The sequence below is a fragment of the Chaetura pelagica genome, unplaced genomic scaffold (assembly GCF_000747805.2).
Source record: "Chaetura pelagica isolate M959 unplaced genomic scaffold, ChaPel_1.0 scaffold213, whole genome shotgun sequence".
Classification (NCBI taxonomy): Eukaryota; Metazoa; Chordata; class Aves; order Apodiformes; family Apodidae; genus Chaetura; species Chaetura pelagica.
In genome coordinates, this window is record NW_009952597.1 from 1,287,516 (window position 1) to 1,299,453 (window position 11,938).

The window sequence follows — 11,938 nt, forward strand, 5'->3', positions numbered from 1 at the left end:
TGCTGAACAGGCCGATTGGAAATAAGGAAGAATTAATGAATGCCAGAAAAGAATTCCAGTTTTATTTTAACCCCAATAGTTTTACAAATTTGTATGTTTGAGCAGAGATTCAACAGACACTGCTGATTAATGCAGTTTAAAGCTCATATATGGAGGTCACCTCTCCCTGTGCCACCTCCCCAAAGACACCCCACAAGTGTGCTGGGTGTCACACTGACCCTCGTACCCTCTGGATCCATGGATGGGGCAGAAGCAGCTCTTCCTTCAGCAGTGGGAAGACACCTGATATCTTCCCCACAGCAAAGCACAGGTGACCTGAAACAGTCTCCCCCAGCCTCCCAAATGTACCACCTTACACACCACAGCTTACCAGCAGCCACCAGCTTCTCACTGGGAAAGCCTGACAGGTCTGCAACACCTCTGCACACATTAAATTAACGGTTGCTGTCTCCTGTTGCTGCTGGAAGCTTTAATTTCTACAACCACTACATAGTCAAGGCTATAGCTGCTAACAAAAGCCCATGAGGACAGAAAAACAGAGTAGCTTTGGAATACTTGACAGAATTTGTCACAAGTAGAGAGACTCACATACAGGGACATTCAGGAAAGCATCTAAGTTTTTACTATAATGAAGCCAGGAACACAATCAGCTGTTTCTGCCACTGATCATTTTGCTGGTACATGGATTTGCTGCATTTTAGATTTCTGCCCTTTTACAGAGCCTTGCAGAGCTTGGACTATTGCTCACACAACAGTAAATGTGAGAAGACCACAAGACGACCTCAATTCTCACAGAGGTCTTAGGACTTAAAATTGCTGTTCAGAAACCCCTGTAAACAAACAGGAAATCCAGCCCCAAAACACCCTTGTATTTTTTTTAACTACACACTAATGGAGGCTGGTTTGACTGGGGCTGTGGCAGGCAATTCAGTCAATGCCACTGATGCTGAATGTGATGGCAGGCATTGGGGTAGGAGAAGAATAAAAATTGTATTTGCTCTTGATCTTCTCCAGTATGTTAGGGATGACTGACATGATCTGCATCAACATTCCCCATTTTTCACCTCATTCCCAGTGTCTGAGGTGCTGGCAGCTCACAGCTCTGCCAATTCCATTGCAAAGCAGAAACACTGACTTAAAGCATTTTTATCTAATCCTCTTTCAACCAAAGAGATGAAGAATCAGTAGACAAGGAAGAAACAGGCACTGAGACAATTCAAATAGTCCCTTTCTAGTTCCTTAATTCACATGTTAGGGGACAACCACAACTGGGAATTTCCATCTCTGGAGCAATTAAAGGAAATTAAATTCAAGGAATGAGGCCTTATGCACTCAAAGCTTCATTAACCCAGTCACCTTTTAATTAAATATGTGCACATGAAATTTTGGACAGAGAAAGCATTTGCCTTGCTGACAATGCTCAGTTTTAACAGCAAAACAGTACTTGCCTTTTTAAAAATAAAATATTAGGGTTATAAACTCTAAGACCTCTCCAGCTCCACACTGGTTTTATTAAATACATAGTAGAAATTACTGCATATCATCAGCTCTCACTTAACAGGAATGTCTGCACACCCTCAGATGCCCAAAGCTGCACTAGCAAGCTCTGCTTTGGGCTTGCCTCAAGATAACAAACAGCCCCACCAACACTATGGATAAAACATGAGCCAGAATTTAAGAGCCTTACACTTTTCATAAAAAGTTAGAGAAATAAAGTTGGCTAGGTACAGAAGGATAGGTGTTGTTGTTTTTTTTCAGGCCCATGAAGAAGAGATTAGAGTAGCCAGTCTGTCTTTTAAATACTGTTCATCCTGAGAAAAGGCTCTGGCAGGCACCAAAGGTGGTACGTGACTAGGACAGTTTGAAGAATAATCTTTGAAAGGGGATATTGTCAAGTTTGCCCAGCCTAAATATCCAGCTTGCTTTGTGTGAGTTACCATCTAACTTCCCAGGGAGCCCTGCTGCCCACGTGCCAGCCTCCCAGCTTGGTCAGGAATGTCACTGAGATGTGCTACTAAATTATCTGGATGCACAACTGCCCAGCAGGGACTGGGCACAAACTGCTTTGATGCTTCCCCATATCCATCCAAAAGCACCATCACCCACCTGGTGCACACACACACTGGCACCAGAGAGGGAAGAAACACACAGTCCTCTCCTGTCTCCAAGAGGAATCTGCCACCTTGAGCCAACCACCTCACCCAGAGACGTGTTCTTGTCCCCTCATCACTAGCAAGCAAATTTATACCTCCAAGAAGGATTAGACTTTGCATTTGTTGTTTTTCTTTTAAAGCATCTTTTTGGGAGACAAACTTCAGTCTTTTGCCAGCACACACTGATCAATTTTGGGTTTTATTGCTGACCTATACATTTTAGCTGTTTTAACTATTTCAGAGAAGACAGTACACGTTTAAAGAGATTACTTTCTCCAGCTGTCACTTACCATAAGAGTCGATACGTTTTACAGTAAATGACACTTCCCTTTTCACACTTGCCCCTCTCTCAAGGAGCAAGCCAACACAACAGCACAACTGTTCACACAAGGGCTCCAAGGAATGCCAGATTCCCAAGTGGATGCTCTGCCCAATTGAGTGAAGAGGCACAACTCCATTAACCAGAAGCAGGAGGGACAGACAATTCCCTATGCTTACAGCAGCCCAGTATTCCCAGGTTAATTGCTGCATCCCCAAAATAACAATCCCATTCTGATTCCACAGCAGCCATATTCTCCTACATGGAGCATGGAGAGCTGTTTGCTGCTGTCAGATGCCCTTGGTACTAACCAAGGACAATGTGAACACAGTGAGTGTGACAGGCTCTCACTGAATGCAGAAATAAATGCAGCCACTTACACTTCCTCAGCCTTTGACACCAATAAGGGGCTTTCTACTACAGCACCAGCCATGAAGAACACACCAATTCTGGGATGCCTGAAGTGCTAACCAGGCAGAACACAGCGTATCACTCCATTCCTCTGCTCCTGGAAATTACAGGTCCATTAACCTTTCCTGTGTGTGCTCTGGTCTTCCCATCTGCATGCAGCAAACAAGCAAGGACACACACATGGCGAACATGCTACTGGGTGAAGGAGCCTGTTTCCAATGCAAACTTGCTCATACAAAGAGTTCTGCTCCCCAATTCTAATACTACCATTTTATGATGACAGCATTTTCTGACCCAGTTTCTATCTTGCTCCTTATTTCTCTGCCACAAATAGTAATTAGTAATGTCAGTGTTCTGGCTGGCTTGCTACAGCCCCATTAATAATGCAAGAGTAGTAGCAGAGAGAGCAGAAAAAAAGAGGCTTGAAGGTTAAAAGCAATAAGAGAATGCATTTTGGGGGGCACTGGAAGGGGAGAGGGAGGAGGAGCAGAAGAAATGCTGGTCTACTGAGATTACAAACCATACACTTCAAAACATATCATTCCTTTCAGGTAGAAGTGGTGGGTGAATCAGTCATTGCTAATTAGAATATAATATGCAAATAAGAATGACACACAGAGGTGATTTTTACTAAATTAAGAGAAAAACTTGTCTTTCACCCTCCCTTTCCCCCTCTAAACTTGCTGCCTCACCACTTCATGTTCCCATTTCTCCATTACTCATGTTCCAGAGGTCAGTGGTAACCTGGCATCCAACACATGACACACACTCAAGTTCCCCCTCTCCAGAGAAGTTCTGCAGAGACCAGCCCCTACCTGCCCATCTCCAGCCAAACCTTTAATGCCACTAATCAAGCTGCTCCTGGTGCACCTTAACCTGAGGCTCAGCTTAAGCTGTTTATGACATGTACTCTGAACCTAAAAAAGTGCTGGATTTGAGTGGTGCTGGTAATCCAACAGCTCCCTGAGCTTCCAAGGCCAGGGAGCCTTCTCCAACAGACAGCAGCTCCCTCAACAGCAAGAGCTTCACCACCATCTAAGGCACACGAGCCTCCTGGCTTGCACTGAACAAAGCTGTGGGAGCTGCATCCTCAACTGCATCATCTGGGCACTTTTTTTCCTTTTTATCCCCTTCCCCCCACTAAGTCCATCATAGAAATAAAAGTAATCAAGGAATCTTCAGGTTTGGTGTTGATTCCTCAGCTGCTCCTGTTGCTGAATGAAAACTCAAATTGACTGTGGAAGGGCTGAACTGTCTCCTGCAGGCCAGGAAGGCAGCTTGTTTGGGGGGCTGACTCTGGTCCAACACTGAAAAGCAGGAGTCTTCTAAAGGGGTTGGTGGTCTCTAGTTTTCTTGGGGAGTTTCAAGACACACAAGCTAACTTCTAAAGATCTTTCAGCAGAGCTGACCACACTATTCTGCATCCAGTTTTTGGCATTTGCAGCTTCCTACATGGTGCCAGGACTCTAGTTAGTGATGATAAATAAAACCAAAGCAAGTGCTCTTTTCCCTTAGCTGAAATCACACATTTCTCTCCCTTGCAATAAATATGCAGTCCAATATATCAGCTTATCAACATTATTATTTAACTGCAGCACAGCTCACTACGTCACTTCAGAGAAGTATTCCGAAGTCCTCCAGCACAAAGGGCTCAGATGACCACCCAGAAAGGACAAAAAGCCAGCAGGCTCATTGAGATGAGCTCACAAAGAGTGGCAAAGGAGGAAAGAGACAACTGGGAAAACTAGCTTCAGAGCTGCTTTGCTTTTTCAGAGACTTTTCAAGTATCACTTCCTCTACAGGGAGGAAGTGAGAAGAGCTGAAGGTTCTCAGAGACAAACAGCTTCCCCTCCATGACAATGATATAAAAGGATGGGTGTTTTAAAAAGAAAAAAAAAGAAAAAAGGAAAGCAGGCCAGCCCTGAGCACACTGTGACCAAATTAGGAAACAAACTCTACTGAGGGCCTCCAAAATGGACATCGTCTGCAGCAGCCTTCTATTAGCTCAGGAAGTCTGATGACTGTGTCATCTGCTGAAATCTGTTTATGTGCAAACAGAAAGGAGAAGGAAAACACCTCCTTGCACTACACATGCCAGGTTAGGCCATCTCAGTGCTCTGGCCCAAAGGAGACAATCATCAGCTGCCCTGACACAATACTATTCGAAACCTCCACTGCTGACTCATGCCTCTCCAAAGATAACTCTGCCCTGGAAGTGTGAAGGTACAGCAGGATGAGGTGCATACAGGGAGTCAGGAGCTTTTAAGTGCATTTGTTAAGTGGTTAGCTGTGGTGGATGAAGCTGAGGTTAGAGATCAGTGATTACTATGACAGGAATTTGAGGGGGAGGAAAGAGAGAGGGAAGATGTAGTTTCTTGACTAAGGTCAGAACAATGTTTTTAATTTGGCTTGGGAATGGCCTTTTTCCATCCTCTTCAACCTCCATTTCCACTGCAGCAGCAAAACGATAACCCTGTTCCAAGGCTCTGCAAATAAAAGCAGCACCAGGCACAGTTTTAACTCTGAACTCACCCCTACTGCCCTGGGGGGTACCTGTGCTGACCTCCCACAGCACTCCCAGGGCAGCTCGGTGGCTTCACTACCTGTTGTAAGGACAGACAAGTGACAGAGGCTAAGTTACTTCACTGTTTAAAAATGAAACAAATCCAACAATCTGAGCACTCTGGACTGTACAGAGGTCTAAGGTTTCTCCCTGATGTTAGGGCAATCATATCACATCAACTTCATGTGGGGATGGAAAATTCAGCCTCGGCAGTCTCTCCTTGCTTCCCCTCCCCAGGCACAGCCTGCCACCCTGGAGGCACAGGAGGCCCTGAGAGCAGCTGAAGTTGTGTTCAGTTTTTTACCTCTAGACCTTTCCTCAGTAAAGGACAAAGCTACACCGGGAAGACAGTGCTGCTCCCTCCTAGGGACCTGACAAAGAGGTATTCACTGGCCAGGCAACAGTGGGAGAACTGCCTTTTCACCAAATGGATATTGCTATATAAGGCAGAAAGTATGCACAGGGGTAAACTTTGTTGCTTGAAATTGCATTGACTTACAGAGTCTATTTTTAAAGGAACTAGTTTGAGTTCTTGCTTTCAGCAGCTTTTTTTTTCCCCTCTCTAAGAGACAGATACCCCATTTAAGCTGACCTCTTTCCTCAGGTCCATTTCCAGGCTGGGCTTCACCCTCTCCTGTCAGACTCATTTATCAAGTGAAGCATTTCCACATACCACTGCATAAATAGACTTGACCTTGTAAAAGCAGCAGCACCTGAGCTCCTGCTGATGGAGTGTCTCCATCCCACCACAGCCACAAACCCAGCCTGCTCCTACGCTTTTCCAGGTGAGGCATTCTCAGAGCTCCTACAGCTCCTAAGTATCCCAAGAAGGGGTGGCAGGTAGATGAAGGCAAGGAGTTATTCTGGGCTGATCACTGTGCCTCTCCTCTGGTAAACGGTGTTTAGGAGCAACCTACTGCTGGCACCACCAAATTCTTGTAGCTGCTACTGGCCCAGACCAAGTACACAGCAAAAAGAAAACCAGGGGAGTTCCCACAGGGGGAACAACTCACTCTGGATCCTGGTTTCCTAGATGCTCCCTCTCAGCCAGGGAGCAAATTGTGGACACACACCATCCAGCTTCCAGGAAAGCAAGGAAAGCCCCTGGCATGTAGCTCAGAACCATTTAGGTTAGAAAAACCCTTTAACATCATCAAGTCCAACCTTAATCCCTGCTCTACCATCTCCAATGGCTTTTCCTTGTTCCCCTCACAGCCCCCTCAAAAGGTCTTGCCCAGCACAAAGCTGGGGACAAGAAGCTCTCCCAGCTCTCAGGCACCCCCATCCAGCTGTGACCCTGGGTGCCTGGACGGGACAGCCCACAAGTTCCAACACTCACGCTTCCTAACACGGGACTGGACTTTTAAGGCTTTGCTGCACCGGGAGCACTCTCCTCTTATCTCTCTTCCTTTAGGACCTGGCACTAAGAATCTACCGGGGGGGTTATCTGCTGCCTGCAATCACCTCAGCCCCACCTTCAGCCGTGGTTCCTCCCTCCTGACCATCCCTTGGAGGAGCGAGGGCAGCCCGGGCTGGTGCCTCAGCCCGGCTCCGATGGCCTTTTATGGAAGAAAAATGAAACCCGCCTGCCCAGCCGGCGGTGCCTCAAGAGCAGAGCAGAGATGACAGACGGAAACTCGCCATTTGTTGTGGTTTTGGCAGGAGCAGAGCGGAGCGTGCTCGTTTAAAAAGGGCGCAGTGAGGGGGACTGAGCTGGAGGAGAAAGATGAGAGCACCGGAGCAGGAGGTTTCAGGGATGCAGCGCTGAGGAGGAGGGTGGCAAAGTCACAAAGAGATGGCTTAGACGGCTGTGCTGGCCTGGATAAGCAGCAAGGCAGGGCCTCCAGAACAAAGTGTGCACAGGCACCAGTGCTGCATTCCCAGCCCAGTAAGACACACAGCAAGGTCCCCCACGTCACATTTCCCCTTCTGCCTTGTCCCAACCAATCCAGCTAAGCTGCATTCACAGACACAGGAGGATGAGGATTTAAACACAGGAGTTGGGTCTTGAGGTCGTTACCAGCAGAAAGAAATCCCAGGGATCTGCCATAAGCAAGTGGCACCTTTGGCTCTGCTCTCCACTAAAGCTGTGGGGCTACACTCTAAGTAACAATCAAATCTAAATAAACAGGCTCAAGAAAGTACACAGTGAGCAGCAATAATGGCTGAAGAGAGAATGAGACGGGGCCGTGGGACCTTCCAAATGTTTGCACTGCTGTCGGGAAGCTGAATGAGGCAGCAGACTCCAACAGCTGGGAAAACATGTTGCAAAACAAGGAGAATTAAGTAATTCTCCATATGCACATCCTACTCTGAGGCATTTTGGACAAGCTCAGTTTCTCCAACCAGAACAATTTTATTTTTTCCATGTTGCACACACACTCTGCCAGTGACAAATCTTGATACAGTTTAAGGCTAAAACCGCAGTGCATCTGGAGCCGGGCAGGGCAGCTGTGGGCAGAGCCAGGCCAGCAGTTAGCATAGAAGAAATGGGCCCTGTGGTATGTGTTGGATGACATCCTTGGAAGGCTGTGTCACCCTGAACACATCCCCTGCTGCTGGGTACTCGATTACACAAACATTTCCCCTTGCATCCTATAAAAAAACTGGATCATAGGTGGCTGGGGCTGCCTCCTAACCTACCTCTGAACCACAAGCAGCTGCATGGCCCATTACCACCCCAGGTACAGAGATCACAGGCATTGTGGTACACCCCTCAGCTCCTTCTGTAAATTTAAGTCTTGTTGATCATGCAACAATTTATATCAGCAAGGCCACTCAGGCTGAAGTTGCTGCAAACTGTAAGACTTGGGCTTGTTAACCCAGGCTGTGGATGCAGCATTAACACCCTGCTAAGAGGAGCCATGTTCAGACACAGCTTGCTAGGCAGAGCTCTGTGCAAGCTTAAACCTGTCTCTCTTCCAACAGCAAATGAAGGTTAAAAGCAGCTGGGTGCATCTGTTCAACCCTGAGACATTCTAGCAGCTTAAAAAGAAGTCCCCTAAAACACCACGTCTTGCAAACAAAACCCCCACACTAGGATTGCTGTGGCCAGAGAGCCTAAACCAAAGACAAAAAGGCAAAAGAGTGGAGATTTTATCTGCCTGATACAAGCACAGGCACATCAATGCTCATTTTTCCAGCTTGACAGTTCAAGACACCCAGCAGGCAAACCCCCTCCCTAGCCCCATTCGCAGGGTGCACTGAGGAGCCCTGAGCAAGAAGGACAGCTGCCCAGTCAGAGGGTAATGCCATTTAGCACCCTGCAAACCACACACCATCGCCTCCTCGCATCCAGCCAGCACCAAGCAACTCAGCTCAATAAAAGTAACAAAAATGTAAAGCTCTGCAAAGGAGTTTTAAGGAAAAAGTCTTGGAAATGCAAGTCCCTGCAATGTGGCCTGGCTATGAGATCAGCATGGCAGCTATTGAGCTCTCCAGCACCAGAGGGACAGTGTTGCTCTCTATTATTTCCATGGCAACAGCAGCTTTCACCTCCCCATCTCTTTGCTGGCTGAAAGCCCTGCAGTGCTTTGTGCTGAGACTGCAAAGAGGGGAGATGGTCTCCTGCACCCACCACACAGTGCTGGGGACAGCAGCAAGTAGCCCAGGAACAAAGGCCTGGTCTTCACCAACAACATGGAGTCTTGGGAGGGGGAGGTAGAGCAGAAAGGATGGGACTTCCTTTTCTGGTGGGAAACAGTACTTCCCCCAGCATGCAAAAGTGCACCTTCACTTCCCAGTGCTGCACAAGTCAACAAGCAACATGTGCATTTCCTAGTTTTACCAGGATCACCAGCGTTGGTTTGCACAGGGAGCAGAAACACGCAGTGTTAGATATGAGAAATTCAAATGTCACTTCCATGCAGGGATCCCTGCAGAGAATAAGATGGATGCTGACCAAGAGGGCTGGCAAACCTTCCTACCACCAAGAAGCCTGGCTCCATGCATGGTCAGTGACCCGTTATAGAGCAAAAACCTCAAAACTCAAAGAGGTCTGAGCAAAAGCTGCCTCTCTCCCAGCACCAGCTCAGTCTACACACACACACAGAATGCATCTACTTGGTGAATTAAGCTTCTCCTCCACCTTGCAGTTTGTGATATTAAGATTCAAGCCCGGGCCACCTAACCAGGAGCCAAACTTGCACCACACAGCTGGAGCCACAGTGGCCCTGGCAGATGGTGCAGGCTCATCTGCATGCTCTCCGTGCAGTCCTTCAGTCACAGGAGGCAGCTCTGCCAGTTGCTGAAGTTACAATTAGCCACATTTTGATCCCTGCAAGGTGCAAATGACTGGAACTATAGGTGAAATGTGTAAGCAGTGACCTGGGGATGCCTAGAGCTGCTATTATTATTGATGCAGTATACATACATGCAGTCAAAATGAAGGCTTCCAGCTGGTTCCCATCACTTACAACAAATCCATAGCCAGCCCCAATATGAATCAAGCTCTGCAAGATTGGAAGGAAAGCCTGGGAGTATCAACATGCACTCTCAAAGCAAGACAAAGGATCCAGGTGATGGAGCAGAGAAATACAACAGGTCCACCATCTGGTCCTTCTCCCCATCTTTGAAGAGCCTTGAGGTTTCAGGAGAGGCACATTTTGACCTTTCCCTTTCCACACCTCCCCTCACTTTAGGTTCAGCTGTACAAGTGCAGTCCTTCCAACCAGAGAGGGATTCCTTCCAGGATCACTCATCACCACCACTGAGGCTGCCAGAGGCACTGCTCAAAGAGGCAATGCATCCTCTCCAACCTCTGCAGAATTCCCTAGATTAGCCCTTTCCTCCCTAAGGGCAACAGTTTCCTGCAAGCAAGAGCATTAACTGAAATTCTTCATTCTGGAGAGAGACAAGATAGTGGGAATATAAAGAACCACTGCAGCTGATGCTGTGAGACAGCACCACATGCTGCTACCCAAATTCCTCACCCTTGACTTCGAATCCTGAAGTTGTTCAAAACTTCTAAGAGCAGCACAAAGCTATTCAGCAGATTTTCAGCTAATGAATCAACACAAGCTGTCCAGGAAACCAGAAATCCAGCCCCCTGGAATGCTGCAACCCCAGGGAAGGGGTACAGGCAGTACACTAGGAAGGAAATGAAACAGCAAACCAGAAGGAAAGGAACATTTCAACACTGACCCCTCTTACCAGTTTCTGTGCCACGTTACACATTTTAGGAAAAACAACTTCAACTCGTTTTGCACATTGAAACATTCATGTTCTTCAAGCCTGAATTTTGTTCTGCAGTGCTGACATAGGTACATTTTGAAAACAACTCGGCTTTTGCACGAACAGTAAGGAAAGAAATGGATTTAAACGCGAGTCAACATTGCCACCTAGTGACTACCAAACCTCCTCGCTCCTGACTTGGACAATCCACCAGAAATACTTTTCTTTCCCAAACGCTGGAGGTAGATGTTAGCAAAACATATCTGGAGGTCAGGAATCTAAAAAGGAATTGTGCATCTTTCACAAGCAGTTTTCTCCCCCCAGTAAGTTCAATTCTCACTACCGACAGCAAAGTTCACTGCTGGCAGCTTCCATTTCTCTAGGCAACAGAATTTGACTTCCTATTCATTTCCCAATACAGACAAATGGTGGCATCACCAAAACAAGAACCCAGAGCTATGACAGTGACAAACATAAGGTTTGTGAACCCAAGAGGAATTCCAGTGATTAGCAGAAATCTCTGCTGGGGGACAGGCAGTTCCCTGAATATTGCATGAGAATTCATTCTTGTGGCTGAAGTTACACAAGACACTAACACTGCTGGTGTACTGCCTCAGCTCCCTGGCACCAGACATGAGCTGGGTTCTGACTCCATTCAGGAGACTGAGAAACACATTTCTATGCTTCTGTTTTTCCCCTGGAACAGATGGTGCAGAAGCAGTAAGTTTTCCCCACTCCATCCCCCCATTGGGCCTGACAATTCTCCCGTTATGGCTATTAGGAAACTTTGAGGGAAGCACAAAGATCATCTGCCCTTTGAACGCCCCACATTTCAGTGAGCTCTTCCAACAAGTTTTTTGTCACAACTGAATCTGTATTCAGGCAACAGCATTAAAGAAAACTGCAGATGCTAATTCTCTTCAGGATAGCACATAAGTTTCATTAAGGAATTACAATTTGGTTTTGCCTTTTAAACACCCAGCTCCCTGCTCACTAAAAAACATTTCTGTATATGCAAATCAGCAACCTATGGCATCCATAAGGTTTTTTTCAGCTAACAGCTTCCAAGTAAAGAAAGGAACACCGCTGTCTTTATCAACAGTGCTCTGAAATTCAACTGTTCAGCCACATTGTTTTAGAGAACATCAGTAGGATCCAGCAAATTCTTTGACTGCTGCCTCAGGCAGCCACATCAGATATTCATTCACCTGCTACTAGGCAGTGTGAACTGTCCTCCCAGCTCTCCTGCCCAACACTCCAGAGGAGATCAAATGGCAAAGCATCACCCCCCATTACCTTTCTGCAGCGGGGATTGGGGCA

At 46.9% G+C, this 11,938-nt stretch overlaps 1 protein-coding gene across 1 annotated transcript in view; it reads right to left on the reverse strand.

Annotated features, from left to right (window-relative positions):
- The window catches only part of RNF216 (ring finger protein 216), a 62,415-nt gene that overhangs the window by 34,608 nt on the left and 15,869 nt on the right, over positions 1–11,938 (reverse strand). Inside the window, exon 13 of the mRNA XM_009993694.1 lies at positions 11,915–11,938. This exon is cut by the window's right edge and continues 7 nt beyond it. Coding sequence (XP_009991996.1) covers positions 11,915–11,938 — 24 coding nt within the window. The remainder of the gene's footprint in view (positions 1–11,914) is intronic.